This window comes from Chrysochloris asiatica, unplaced genomic scaffold, assembly GCF_000296735.1.
Source record: "Chrysochloris asiatica unplaced genomic scaffold, ChrAsi1.0 scaffold00031, whole genome shotgun sequence".
In the NCBI taxonomy this organism is placed as follows: Eukaryota; Metazoa; Chordata; class Mammalia; order Afrosoricida; family Chrysochloridae; genus Chrysochloris; species Chrysochloris asiatica.
In genome coordinates this window covers 5184967-5200344 of record NW_006408549.1, presented here as the reverse complement: position 1 = coordinate 5200344, position 15378 = coordinate 5184967, and the positions used below count along the sequence as shown (strand labels likewise).

The 15378-nt window shown below is 40.5% G+C and overlaps 1 protein-coding gene across 1 annotated transcript in view; it reads left to right on the top strand.

Annotated features, from left to right (window-relative positions):
- SDC2 (syndecan 2) overlaps positions 1-11347 on the top strand; it is a 144266-nt gene extending 132919 nt beyond the window's left edge. The window contains exons 4-5 of the mRNA XM_006859199.1: positions 7867-7996; positions 10081-11347. Coding sequence (XP_006859261.1) covers positions 7867-7996; positions 10081-10244 — 294 coding nt within the window. The 3' untranslated portion in view covers positions 10245-11347. The remainder of the gene's footprint in view (positions 1-7866; positions 7997-10080) is intronic.
- Positions 11348-15378: the final 4031 nt, after the last annotated feature.

The window sequence follows — 15378 nt, the reverse complement described above, 5'->3', positions numbered from 1 at the left end:
TTCTATTTTAACTTATGGAGCCCTGGTGTGGTACTGCAGGATACGGCATTGAACCACAAGGTCAGTTTGAACTATAAGGTTGTCGGCTCAAACACATCAACTGCTCTTTGGAAATCGTATATGTGGTCGCTTCAGATTGAAATCAGCTTGACGGCACTTAATAACAGCAACAACGTTAATTTGTAGAAGGACAATTGGTTTTCTCATTGTATTATTGTAAATGACTCACTCATTCTTTATGATCATTTTGACTAATTTACCCACCCATTATTTTTACCACACTAGAATGTATATGCAACTGTTTTTCACATGTTGTTCCCTTCTTAAGGAGCTCACAATTAAGAAGCCAGGCCTTTTCAGTTTATTTAGCTTAAGCCAACAGAATTTGTTTTTATTTCTTAAAGGAGGTTTTAAGTTACCATCATTGGGAACTTTCATGTTACTCTACATAAAGTTGGAATAAGGAGATTCCAAGTCATATCTTGAGCTGAAACTAATCTCAATTAGTCATTTCTTAGCATCTCCTCAGATCTATAAGAAGCCCTGGTAGCATTGTGGGGCATGCATTGTGCTTCTAGCTACAAGATTAGCAGTTCAAAGCCACCAGCTACTCTGTGGGAGAAAGATGAGACTGTCTGCTCCCATAAAGATTTATAACTTCAGAAACCCTATACAGGGTCGCTGTGAGTTAGAAGTGACTTGACAGCACACAGTCACCATCCCCACTACCTCACATCTGTCATCAGTACTATGTAAACTTCCAACTCTTTCAATGACAATGATGAATTTAGGTGCATCCTGGTATGGCGCTGTGGGTGAATGCACTGAACTCTGCTGCATGGTCAGTTTGAATTACAAGGTTGGCGGTTCAAACTTAGCAGCAGTTACTTAAAAACCCGATACAGGGTCGCTATGACTTGGAAACAATACTATGACATTTAACAACAACTTCTGTGTTGGTGGCTCAGTAGTTAAGTATATGAATGTGGGTCCAAAGGTTGGCAGTTCAAACCTACCAGCCACTCCACAAGAGAATGATACGGCGGTGTGCTTCTAAAAAGATTTATAGCCTTGGAACCGGAATGGGGCAATTCTACTAAGTGCTGTAGGATCGCCATGAGTCAGGATCACCTCATTGGCAGTGGGTTTGGGTCTGTTGTTTTGTTTTTAGGTGTATGTATTATTAATTTTTCAGAGCTGACATATTAGAAAGAGGTCTATGGCCTTAGAACAGAGTAAAGCTACCAGCTAATGAAAAATATGAAACTCATGATTTCGGGCTTATTAGCTTAATAATGCAGTTAGCTAACCATCTACTAATAGGCAAGATATTTAAGTTAAAAAGTTAAATATTAAAGTCACTTAACAACAACAACAACAACAAAGAAGACTTAGGTTTCAAATCCTGCTTCTGGTCAAGTTTCTCATTCTTTATGGGCTTTGAAAAGATTAAGCATGGGGGCATGTAGCATAGCATTTGGGACCTGGTAAGCATGTCATATGCCTGAATTTAGTGAACAATAGAAAAGCCATTTCAGCTATGTTTAGTGAGCACCTGTAATACTTGGAGTGATAAGACTGTGGATGGTCCAGGCACACAGCCTATGACAGCTTAGAAACCAACATGTCCCGTTTTTGAGTCACCACATCTGTTGATGAGAAACAAGATGCTTCCAAACATTAGCAGTGGAAAGCTCTATCATGAGTTTAGAGACAGGTCTTCTCTGGAGGAAGCTGCATCCCTCTACAGACAGAGCGCATGTGGGCTTCCTGCTCTTCATTTCCTGGCCTTATCAGAGTACCTTTCTTCTTCTTCTTCGTCCTCCTGGTCAGCCTTCCTAGAGCATGTGATCAAGATGCTAGATGGGTCTCTACAGATTTGGAGCAGCCAGCAGGGTAGCCCTCCCTCGACTGCAGTGTTAAACCAAACCAGAAACAAAACCCACTGTTATCAAGCCAATTCCAACTCGTAGCAAGCCGACAGCACAGCATAGAACTGTTCCTTAGGGTTTCTGAGACTAAATCTTTAACGGAGCAGACAAGCCTCATCTTTGTCCCACAAAGCAGTTGGTGGGTTGAAACCACCACCCTTGTGATTAGCTACTTAAAGCTTAAGTCACTGTGCCACCAGGGCTCCTTAAAAAGAGTCAAGCAGTGTTGGGGAGGGATCGACTTCACAGGCCAGGTGCTGAGGAAGGAAAGAAAACACTCCCTGAGGGCCGAGAAGACATACCTAGAATGTGCTGACTCCATGCATGGGAGGTACTCCATAAATGTGTACGTTGCATATAGAGAAAGGGAGAGATACATAGTAGCAGATGCAATTGGGACACATTGACTGTGCACCTCAGGATGTGTGGCACAGTTAACCAGTGTGGCTTCTGAAAGATGCAGTTTAGTTTTTGCCACGTTTTATTTAACTCAAGGGCAATGGATTTTTGGGTCATGGCTTAAGCTCTGAACATCAGCAACCATCAGGATTTGGTAGCTTGAGGCAGGAAATGCTCCTGAGTGAGTTGGAGAAACTAATTTGACATAAAGTTCTGGACTATTGAAAACAGTGAATCGAAAATCAATTTAAGTGTTTTTTAAAAATTGCCTGTATGGAAGTTAATTGCATCAGCTCAAGATGAAGAAGACAGACATCTGGCAGATAAGCATCTATTCAAGAGAGATTAAGTGCTAAGATATGTAGAACACTATTCTTCTTGTTAAGTACCGTGGAGTCGGTTCCGACTCATAGCGAACCCTGTACCGGGTTTCCAAGGCTGTAAATCTTTACAGGAGCAGAAAGCCTCCTCTTTCTACCGCGGAATGGCTGGCAGTTTCGAACTGCGGACCTTGAGGTTAGCAGCCCGATTCTTAACCATTATGCTACCAGAGCTCCTTTGAACACTATTCTAGGCACTGGCAATTGGTCATCAATAGCATTACTAATCAGAGTGATTACATTTCCATTTGCAACTCAATTAGACATTGCCTCTAGGAAACCATTAGTGTAGATTTTGCTTTTGAATGGGTCTCACAGTGGCTTTAATGTCACTGTTGAAGATATTCTATCTAGTTTGTTACAAATTTATGTGGCAAAAAGAGAACACAGTTATTTGTTCTAGCAACACATTGTTCATAATGTTTCTTCCAATTCATTTCTGTGGCATCCCAGCAACCAGACATGGTTGTGACATTTTAATTGGCTGCATTAACTCATTCATACTACCTTTTAAAATTTCATTTTACACATACATACAAAAGTTCAGGTATTTCCTGTTGGTCCTTTATTCTGGACTGATTTTAAAGGTTAACCCCCTGTTTTCCATACTATAAAATGTTTCCATTTTAAGAATGAGTGTGATCTGCAGAAACTGTTATGCTTGTGTTGGGTTTGTGCACCAGGTCCATTGTAGGCCATTCATCTTAAGTGCATGGTGGGCCCAGTTCTGTGGAGACCTTCCGTTCCCCAAATCACCTTCTCCCTGCCTTCTAGGTCAGAAGCTGGATCAGAGGGAACTGAACAATGTCAAAACATTCTCAAATGATTTTAGGGACTCAAGAAACCTGTGGTGAAATAATGAGATTTACCATCATAGGACACAAGGAGGAATTGTATAAACTTGGTCTCTTAATGTCACAGTAGCTATTTGTGTGCCCCTCATTCCCCACCAGAAAGTTCTCTTCTTTCTCTATCCCAAACCTGAATGTCCACTTCTCTGTTTCCTTTCCCCCTTGCTAACCTCTGATGGCAATACTGGTGTGCAGTGAAAGGGTCCCTAGATGAGAATGGATAAACCATCTGTTCTCCTACCAGGAAACCAATCAGCAGTGGACTTTGCATGACAAGAATGGGAAAATCTCAGGCAAAATACTGCCAGGGAGGTCCTCTTGCGTGCTTCACTGGTGTCTGAAGACCTGGGATATATATGATACAATATATACTGGTATATATGATACAGTCTCTGCTTCTTGTAAGTCATGTCAGTTAGAAGTACAGGGTTTCTTGTGGCTAGGGAAAATGAGACAGTCATTCTCGTTTTTTGTTTTTAACTTTTGATTGTGAATTGAGTGAAGGTTTACAGAGCAGATCATCAGTTTTACATCCATCAAATCATTCACTTTGTCCTCGCAATGATTGCAGTTCCCTCTGTGTAACATCACTTAGTTGTCCCACTTTCTTCCTGTGGTTCCTATTTCCATTCCACCATCTTTCCCAACCCTTCTCAACTTTGTCCTTAGGTAAATATTGCCCGTTTGATCTTGAATGTTGACCATGGTGAGCATACCTCACTGGTGTTATTGTTCCCACTAAATACCTGTCTACTGCTTGACTGAAAATTGGGCCACAAGGATGAATTCCTTCCCAGACCTGAAGGTAGCTGAGGGCCCTACTCTCGGGTCCCTACAGTCTCTCTCTGACCAGTATGCCTGTTTTTATAATTTTTAGTTTTGTTCCACATTTTCTCCCACTCGATCAGGGATCTTCTAATGTGATCCCTTTTAGAGCAATTGTTAGTGGTGAGTGGGCACCATCTAGTTCTTCAGGTCTCAGAGTCATGGATACTGATATTCATGTGTTCATTTAGTTCTTTGGACTAGGATTGCAATCATCTTACATTTTCATCACTCTTCTTTCTTCCTTAGATGGCTAGTCATGAGCATTTAAGATCCTGTTACTACTCACCAGAGTAGGATGTAGAACAGTGAAACAGTCATTCTTTTATCACACTTATTTACATATACTCGTCAGTGGCAGCTTAGTGTTCTGTTGAGGCAGAGACTACCCAGAACACCCTGGAATTCAAATGGATCCACCTGGTTTAGCTTTGTAGTCCTTCCTGAAAATGAGAGTCCTGAAGGCACCCCTTGAAGGTGAGGTGTTTTTTCCTTCTTAAATTCTTTAACTCTCTAGACATAATTACTGTTTGTTGTTAAGTATTGTCAAGTAGGTTCCAACTCAGAGCGACCCTGTCTAGGGTTTCCAAGAACCAGCTGGTGGGTTTGAACTACCGACCTCGTGGTTCAGACTGACCTTGCAATCCAGTGCATTAGCCTGCAGTGCCACACCAGGACTCCGCTACTATTTTAAATGAACCCCAGCCTTCTAAAAGCAATCAATCACTTAGCAGCGTGGCCCATGACGTAATAGACTTTATATAGAGCCCTAGTGGAGATGGTTGCATATTGTAAGCAAGAGCAGTAGAACTGAAAAGGATTGTTGTCTACAGTCTTATAAAGCCCTCTGGAGATGTCAGTGTTTTTCATCAGTAGTATTGGCCAACAAGAACTCCAGTCTGATGGGGAATCGATTCTTCACTTGAACTGAACTTCTCTAACCCAGTGGTTCTCAAACTATAGAGTTGTCTGGAGTGCTTTAAGTAAACAACAATCAGTGTCAGATCCCCACCTCAGACCAATTGAAACAGACCAATCAGTAGTTTTGTTGTTGCTGTTTCAAGTGTCATCAAGTCAATTCTGACTCATAGCAACCCTGTATAGGGTTTCCAAGGAGTAGCTGGTGAGCTTGAACTGATGACCTTGAGGTTCAAACCGACCTTGAAGTCCAGCACACCCACAACCGAACTCTAATATTAGGGTCCGTATTTATTTCTTTGTAAGGTTTTCCAGGTGATTGAGATTTGAATCTGGATTTGAAAACCAAAGCTGTGACATTATGTCATTTACCCAAGATGATTAGCAGTAGTGCTGAATGTTTAAAAAGCAATGAATAATGTTTGATTTCGTGTGGTAGACTGTGAAAAGTATTCTGGGGTTGTGGAATCGCGAGCAATCAAGGAAGGCTTCGTTAAGAACAAAAGCATATTTGTATTGTGTCAAGGCACACATATTAAGAGCCATCTTCGATAGATATGAAGTAATGTGAACATGGCATGGCCCAGCACGGTTTTTTACTGGAAAGTAAGAAGTGGGTTGTGTGTGTGTGTGTGTGTTGTGGGGGGTGGAGGGAGGAACATTGGAAGCCAGCCAACACCTGTAATTGTGAGGTTGTTGTGGGAACTTAGGTATAAGTTGATAAAGACTTGGACAAGGCTGTGAAAGTGAGGCTTCAAGGAAGGAACTTAGCTGGAGATAAATGGGGAAAGACAAGTATAGAGGCCCAAAAGGAGAGCAGTACAATGTATGGAAACAGAAAAGTGGACCAGGAGGATTTGCTGGTGGAAGTAAAGGTGCGGGTTAGTGTCCTTTAGTAAGCCATTGGCTAGGTCAGGATGATGCTGACGAGTTATGAGGTTGTGAGACTGTAAATTGATACTTTCAAATTGTAGAATGCCCAAGAACTTCAGAGTTCCCTTCATGTGCCCGATGAGGAAACGGAGGCAGTCTAGAAGCATGGCGTGATTTGGTCAGGGGCCCACAGGAACTGATTGTAGAACCCAGAGATCCTAGTCCAGGGTTCTCTGATGGTGTAAAAGTGAGTAAATAGAGAAGACCTAGACAAGGACTAGTCCACACAGAAAGAGTATGAGGACGTATTCAGGTATGGGGAATACCTTGTCATTGTGTCTTTGGTGAAACTCCTGAAAGGAAGCTGTTATCAGCAATGCCCTGTGTAGCCAAGAGATGGCCGACGGCGGAGAATTGGGGCAGACGGTGGCCTGATGTCAGCAGTTGTTGTTAGTTGCCGTTGAGTTGATTCCAGTTCATGCACCCCATGTATGAAGAGTAGGACTTCTTTTTAGGGTTGTTTTTGTTGTTCATTTACTTGCCTTTTTTAAAAAAAACATTAATGTGTCTTGGGTGAAATTTCACAAAGCCAGTCCATTTCTCATTCAACATTTTATGTACGTTTTGTTTGGTGCCATTAGTTGCAAGGCTCTAATGAAACACCATTCTCCCCATTTTCCTCCATCCATCGTTGCTGTCCCTTGCAACCTTTTTGGTCTCCTATGGTTGAGTGTTTTAAGGAGCATGATCCTCACAGCTGTTACAGTTCATGTTACAGATCTGTCTATCGTTTGGCTGATAGATGATCTCTGAGAGAGGATTTTCCAAGGGCCATAGTCTTGGGATTTCACTAGTCACTATCAGACCAGTAAGTCTGGTCTTTTTAAAAATTTTTTTATAATTTTGGATTTTGTTGTACATTGTCCTCCCACTTTATCCAGGACTTTCTATTGTGATCCCAATTGGAAGTGGTAGCTGGGTACCACATAGTTCTTCTGGTCTCTGGCTAGTGGAAGCTGTGGTTCATGTGTTCTATTTCATAAGATTTTCAAGGCTTCCTTTTAGAAGCAGATCACCAAATCTGTCTTCTGAGGTGCTGCTAGGTGGGTTTGAACCACCAACCTTTCAGGTAGTAGTCGAGTGCTTAACTGTTTGCACGGTCCAGAAACTCCCTGAAGTCAGAAGAGTGATGAGAAAAATAGAGATCTCCTGGCGTGTCAACTCTAAACAATTAGCAATGGCATTAGGATGCTGGTGCACTCACCACGTAGCCATCTTGCATATACATCCCATGAGTGTTTTCCAACACCTCGAAGAATGGAAACTCATAATGGGACTCACCCATGGGTGTAAACAGCACCCAAAATGATGATTCCAATTATTTCCTTAAATGCATTGTATGAAGAAAAGAAATGTTAGAATATACTCGTCTTACTAAAGTGAAAAGAAATAAATACTGTCAACTGATAGTACATGGAGGAAATTGCAGTCATTGTAATGAAGCTAAGTGTATATGATTTGTTGAATGTAACACTGATGATCTGTTCTGTGAACCTTCACTCAATTCACAGTAAAAAGTTTAAAAATTTTTTTAGTTTTAAAAATATATATATATATATGCTCATTTTATAATTTCTCTTTCCAACATGTTTTTAAGTCTATATAATCTTTCTCTCTTTCCCATACCAGTCACCTGAAGAAATTGATAAAGTCCACGTGTCTGACTCAGAAAGGAAAGTGGATCCAGCAGAAGAAGACACAAATGTGTACACTGAGAAGCACTCAGACAATCTGTTTAAACGGAAAGAAGTCCTGGCAGGTGAGTAGCAGGGTAGGGTTCAGCTAAGGAGATGATCCCTTACCGTAGCTTGGATCTGAGTGTGGGACTTGGAGGTGTATGTAGGCAGATGTTACCTTTGTACTGTCTTGAGTGTCCTTCTCATTCCATTGTGAGGACCAAGAGGTTAGGCAGGCATCTGGGTCTACTCCATTCATTAAGTGTGGGGCGGGGAGGGGCTGGGGCAGGAGTAGGGGTAAGATGGCCTAGAAGAGCAAAGTTAAGATTTGAATTGGTCTAGGACAACTGAGCTGGGAGGTGTGTGGGGCAGAGAAGTGTGTGTGTGTGTTTGTGTGTGTGTATAGATCAGTCAGTCTCACTCCAAGCCATACCTGATTTCAAAGTAAACTTAAGATAAGGAAAAGCTCTTTTGAAAGGGGAAGGAATATATATATATATATATATATATATGTGTGTGTGTGTGTGTGTGTGTGTGTGTGTGTGTGTGTGTGTAAAAGGAGCACTGGTAGCGTAGTGGTTACGAATCGGGCTGTGAACCTTAAGGCCAGCAGTTCGAAACTACCAGCCACTCCGTGGGAGAAAGATGAGGTGTTCTGCTCCCGTAAAGATTTACAGCCTCGGAAACCCTATCCAGGGTCGCTATGGGTTAGAACCGACTCGAAGGCACTTAACAACAATAACATATATACATACATACAGTGTCCATGGCTATAAGAATGTTGTCTCTAATTATAACTGATCTGATAAAGTGTGAACATTGGATTTTAAGTGGGAAGATTAGTACAATTTAAGAGCACCTAATCCCCTCCCCCCCCAGGTTTCCTTACAATGTTTAAAAAATTGTTTTGTTGTTTAAAATTTACATAGACATTCACCAACTTAAGTTTCTAAATGTATGATTCAGTTACACTTAGGACATTCTTAAACTTGGGCAGCCATTCTCACCCTCGCTTTCAGAATTAACATAAACTCACTGCCCCCAAGATTCCCGTCTAACCTTTTGAGTTGCGGTTGTCAGTTTGATTCCATATAGTTTGTTTTAAGAGAGTACAATGGTCGGGGCAGATGTTCTTTACTAATTAAGCTAACCTATTATTTGGTTTTAAGACTTCAGGGGATTTTTTTTTTAATCTCAGGACCATAGTTTTGGGAACTCATCCAATCTCAGTGACTCCAGAAAATTTCCATTCTAAGAGAATTTGAAATTCTGTCCTTTAATCCTCCTCCCCCGTTTTGATCAGGAATCTTCTATTGAATGTTTGGTCAAATGTTTAGTAATGGTAGGCTGGTAGCATCCAGTTCTGGTCTGATGGCAGTGGAGGCAGTTGTTCATGGACACATTTAGCCACACATTGCATTTCCTACTACTGTTTCTGACTCACCTTTCTCTGCAGGCATATGTTGTTGTTGTTGTTAAGTACTGTGGAGTCGGTTCCGACTCATAGTGATCCTGCACAAGGTTTCCGAGACTATAAATCTTTATGGGAGCAGAATGCCTCATCTTTCTCCCGTGGAACCGCTGATAGTTTCTAGCTGCCAACCTTGAGGTTAGCAGTCCATTACCACTATGCTACCAGAGCTCCTTAGGCAAATAGAGACCAATTATTGTACCTTGGCCGGCTAGTAGAGCACCATATTCTGGATAGACCCAAATCCAAGATCAGAAAAGAAATTTACATGCTTTTTCATGTTTATACTTAAAAATTTTAAGTTAAAGTTAAATCATGTTTTCCATTTTCACTGAAAAAGCAATTAGATTACAAAATAAAATGTGAGTACTGAAAAGACTAAAGCATTTTAAAGTACATAATTAGTTGTGGCCATAGCCAGCTTTTTCTTATTGAGGCTTTTGGGTGATAATATTAATACCAGTCAAAGAAACTATTGTACCTTCCTGGGGAATGTCAGCTTTGCATAATTACCTGGTTGCTTCATGAATCCGGGTGGTTTTTTTTGTTTTTGTTTTTTTTTTTCTTTTTCTCTTAATTTGGAGGTTTCAAATTAAGCCTTTTTATAAAAGCATAAATCGATTGGACTTGACAAAGTGAATTTCTGTAACCCTTGAATCCCTTCTAAAAGAAAGTTTCCCCTTTGGTATGTTTCAGCTGTCATTGCCGGTGGAGTTATTGGCTTTCTCTTTGCAATTTTCCTTATCCTGCTGTTGGTGTATCGCATGAGGAAGAAGGATGAAGGTAGCTATGACCTCGGAGAACGCAAACCATCGAGTGCTGCTTATCAGAAGGCACCTACTAAGGAGTTTTATGCGTAAAACTCCTACTTAGTGTCTCTATTTATGAGATCACTGAACTTTTAAAAATAAAGCTTTTGCATAGAATAATGAAGATCTTTGTTTTTTGTTTTTTTCATTAAAGAGCCATTCTGGCACCTTAATGATAAATCCCATTGTATTTAAAATTTTTCATGTATTTCTTTAGAACCACATAAAATGAAAAATTTAACATCTGCAGTGTTCTGTGAATAGCAGTGGCAAAATATTATGTTATGAAAACCCTCAATGTTCATGGAATCGTTGGAAACCCATATGTGCAAATACGAAGTGATTGTTTTTTCCCCAAGGTTCGAAGATGAAAGCTGTTTGGTTTTTGTCGGCATGTCTCAGATTGACCTCACGGAGTTGGACTTCATTAATTTATCTGTTGTTGCTCTCCTTTCCTCTGTCCCCCTTCACCCTTCATCCCCTTAAAAAACAAAACTCTATGCCTTTTGTAGCTGTCATGGTGCAATTTGTCTTTGGATAATTCAGATCATGGTAATTTAGTGTATATGTGATTTCCAAGTATGTAAACTTTAACCTCTACTTTGTATAAATTTTTAAGTGTCAGACTATCCATTTTACACTTGCTTTGTTTTTCATTACCTGTAGCTTCGGGCAGATTTGCAACAGCAAATTAATGTGTAAAATTGGATTCTTACCACAAAGCTGTTTAGTCCTATCTATCTAATCAGATCTCCTTTCTGGGGGATTTGATGTGAGTTACTGACAAGCCTCAGCAAACCCAAAGATGCTAACAGTATTTTGAAAAGTTGCTGCAGATTCCTTTGGCCACTGTATTTGTTAATTTCTTGCAATTTGAAAGGTACCAGTTGAGGTTTAAAGAAAAAATCAGTTTTTGTTCTTAAAAATGCATTTTAAAGTTGTAAATGTCTTTTTAAGCCTTTGAAGTGCCTATGATTCTATGTAACTCGTCGCAGACTGGTGTTAATGAGTATATATAACAGTTTAAAAAAAAGTTGGTATTTTATAAGCACAGACAATTCTAATGGTAACTTTTGTAGTCTTACAAATAGACATAAATTGTAATTTGGGAACATAAAAACTACTGAATAAATCATGTGGCCTAATATTGAAAATGTCACTGTTATAAATTTTGTACATTTCCGATCAAATGTACATCTCCCCTGTGCTAACGACCATCTGCTTGCAAGGATGAGACATGGGTTTATGAGTATTCCACAGCATCTGCCAATCAAGACCAAAGAGACCATCCATGAGGTTGTTTATTACCAGATTCACTTCTGAATTGGCCAGCCAGAGGAAATCTGAATATATCATCTTTGTGTGTGTACAGATTCTGGAAGGCTGCCAGGGAATTGCGAAGTTTGCAACTTTTGTAGGATAGCCGATGGCAATGTTGAGACAGATGCTTGCTCTTGCAAATAACTATTTTAAGTCTAGAAATTCCAAAGAACTGAAGGGGGCTTTCTTGACATAACTGTCTAAGACATAATCCTATATAGTGATTTACCTCTGAAACTTTGCTCCAAGTCTCCTGAAGCTTAACCTCACAGGGAGGTTAGGAGGAAAGGGCAGGCTGACTCAGAGGAGGGCCTCACCGCTTACCTTCGAAGTTGCTAGAAAGCAGTGACACCTATGGAGGACCAGACCATAGGAGCAGGCAGATAGCCTGACTTGGCACTTCTTTGTGCTTGAGTATTTCCTTGTGTTTTACACTTGGAGTCCCTGGTAGTGCAGATGGTTAACATGCTCAGCTGCTAACTGAAAGGTTGGAAGTTCGAGTTCCATCCAGAGGCCCCTCAGAAGAAAGGCCGGGCAGTCTACTTCTGAAAAACCAGCCACTGAAATTTCTGTGGAGCACAGTTGTATGCTAACACACATGAGGTGACCATAAGTGGGGACTAACTCAATGGCGAGTGTGTGTTTGCTTGGTTTGGTTTTTCCTTTTGTTCATTTTACCATGAGTTTTATATTAAACTGTGGGTTGTCAAAGTAGGGAGAGCAAAAACTACAACTTTCCAACATTGAATTTAGTACAATACTTAGAGAACATACCCTGGAATTGATTGCAACAGGACTCAGTTTTAATAACTTGTTTTTTTTTTTTAAGCAACACTAGGAACGATGTTTACAGTACTTAAATCCTTAATGGCCTTAATTCTCAAATTCCTTTCCCATCACTTTCAGAATCAATCCACTTTAGAATGATTAAAAGCAGTAATGGCGTCTTCTAAAGTCACACCATATCCCTCAATTGCAGAGGTTAAGAATGTAGTGGGCATACCTTTAACTGCAAAGCATAATCAAATTCAATTCATAGAATAACAACTGCTTGGAATCTCTGTGCCAGGGAAAGAACATTTCTGGCAAATATTTTGTCACTGCTGTAAAGCAAAGTATTTGTTAAAGTGCCAAAATAAAGTCTGTCATGCCAAAAAGTAAAGATTCATTGTATAGACTGACATCCAGTTTTCTTAACTATGTTTTGTGCTTAGCCTTATGATTTTTTTTTTTAAAAGGATGCAGTAAATAATACTATAAAAAGTGTTAGTAATTACTGAGTTCAGGAAATTTGGGGGGGAAATATAAATATTAAAGCTGATGTGAAAATTTCCTGTTTCCTTAACCACATGTAAATGATTTCCTTTGTATGAATATGGCTTTGTGTTTGAGACTTGAAATATATTCAGACTGTCCCATTTTCAGCACATGGGGGGGATGAGCTCAATGTTTTCTTTTTAAAGTTCAGTGCCTCAGGATTGTGGTGATGGTGGTGTGCTGTAGAGTCCATTCTGACTCATAATGACTACAGGCCAGAGTAGAACTGCCCCAGAGGGTTTTCCAGGCTGTCATCTTTTCTATATCAGATCACCAGGACTTGCCATCTTGGGAACAGCTGGTGGGTTTGAACTGCTGACCTTTCAGCTAGTGACTAAACAATTAACTATTGCACAACTAGGGTTCCTTAACCACAAAGTTAATTACTCCATCAGGTCAATTTAATTCATACTCTTAGCAACCCTGAATAGGGTTATTGTGGCTGTACATTTTTACAGGAGCGCAAAGCCTCATCTTTTGCCTATGGAATAACTGGTGGGTTTGAACTGCTGACCTTGTGGTTAGCAGCCCAGCGCTTATCCTACAGTACCACACCAGGAGTTAGTATTGAGTTAATGTGCTTTTCTTTTTGCAGTTCAAAATATTCTTGCTGTTGAAGACGGAATCTGCTTAATACAGGGTCTTAGGAGAGAAAGCTAAATTCATGCTGTGCCACTATCTTACACTGGTGGCCTTAAAGAACTAATATTTCTTGATGGTCCCCACAGAAAGAGACACAGTAGTAATTATAGTTTTTAAGAGTTTATCCTCCTTAGTGTTTTAACATAAAGTATCTTTGAAATCTCAGGAATTTTTTTTTAGTTAAGAGCAAGATGTACTGTATTTTAGGGTTAATTTCAGAAGCAGGATCTTCTTCAAAGCTTTATTATAGTAAAGTACCTAAGTGAGGTGATTCTAGAAGAAGAAGAAGAAAAAAAAATACATTGGTTTAAAAAGCCAGTAATGTTAAGCAACACCAAATATCCAACATGAATGTCTATGCTCTAAGTCTCTGGCAGACAACAGTGAGCCCCAAAGAGGTTTTCAATTAAAATTCAACCCAATTATAAGTGAACTAGTCCGAATTGAATAGTCACTACTGTTCTTTCCAGTGCTGATACTTTACAATAATAGTGAAATTTGAGACTCCGCTGTTTCTCGCAGAATTAGATTCAACACTCATAGAAAATGTTTAAAGGACTAGGACAACATCTGGCTACCTTATAGTGTTAAAGACAGTATCAAAATGAATTCTGGCCTACTCTTGTTCCCTGAATGACTTCAACTATGATTTATGATTCTAAGGTTTCATTTCTTTTTGTTTATCTGCTATACATGATCTTTAACAGAGCCTGCTCTGAATGACCAAGGACTCCTGGTAGCTTTGGGACAGTTTGGTTTCCTGTGAATTGTGACTCATAGTGACCCTGTGGAAGGGTGTAACCCAAGCCACAGTTTCAATCCCACAAATAGCAGAGTGGAGCTTTAGGCTTTGGTGCCCCAGAGGTGCTGAACACAAGACATACTCCAGTTTCTACAACAAGTAGCCTGCTGGTATTTACAAGGCAATGGAGGCTCAGTTCTAACTCGTATTTATAGGGTTTCCAAGGAACGGCTGGCTGAATTTGAACCACCAACCTTGCAATTCAAACCAACTTTGTAGTTCAGTACTTATCCTGCTTTGCCACACCAGGTTCAATCCACAAACATTTGCATATGGACTAAGGACTAAGCACCAGACACTTCTAGGAGCACAGGATATAGGAGTGAATGAGTTAAATAAATACACTATTATCCTTAGAGCTTTCTGGGGGAGTGGTTGGAGGAGGGCATTAGGGAAACAAAACAGTCCAAATGTATCAGGTAGTGGTTATTTCCTTCTTTGATGTGGTACAAGACTGATTAAGGGTATCAGGAAAGGCTAGAAACACTGCGGTGACAATCTCAAGCTCTCAGCATCTTATAGCAACACAGAATTAGGTGTTGCTTCTGCTACATACATGTCCATTGTTAAGTGCTGTCGAGTCTTATTTCAACTCATTGTGACCCTGAATAGGGTTTCTGAGGAGCAGCTAGTGGGTTTGAACCATAAACCCTGAGGTTCAAACCGACCATGTGATTGAGTGCTGATCCTACAGCACCACACACTAGGACTCACAGTTCTGCTGAAAACAATTGTCACTCTCCAACTCAGGCTAAAGTAGCCCTATCAGGAGCACTAACAGCCATTACTGTTGGTGGTTAAGTGTCACGGAGTCTGTTTCCACTCACAGTGACCCTGTGTAGGGTTTCCAAGAAGAGAACGGTGGGTTTGAATCACCGGCCCTACGGTACAGTACATTATCCTGCAGCAGCAGCACATTGTAATAGAAGGGAAAGAGGGTCAAAGCGCATGGTGGTGGTTTTGTGCCGTGGAGTCGGTTCCGACTCAGCGACTCTGTACAGGGTTTCCGAGGCTGTAAATCTTTACCGGAGCAGAAAGCCTCATCTTTCTCTCGCGGAACACCTGGTAGTTTCTAACTGCTGGCCTTGAGGTTTGCAGCTCTTC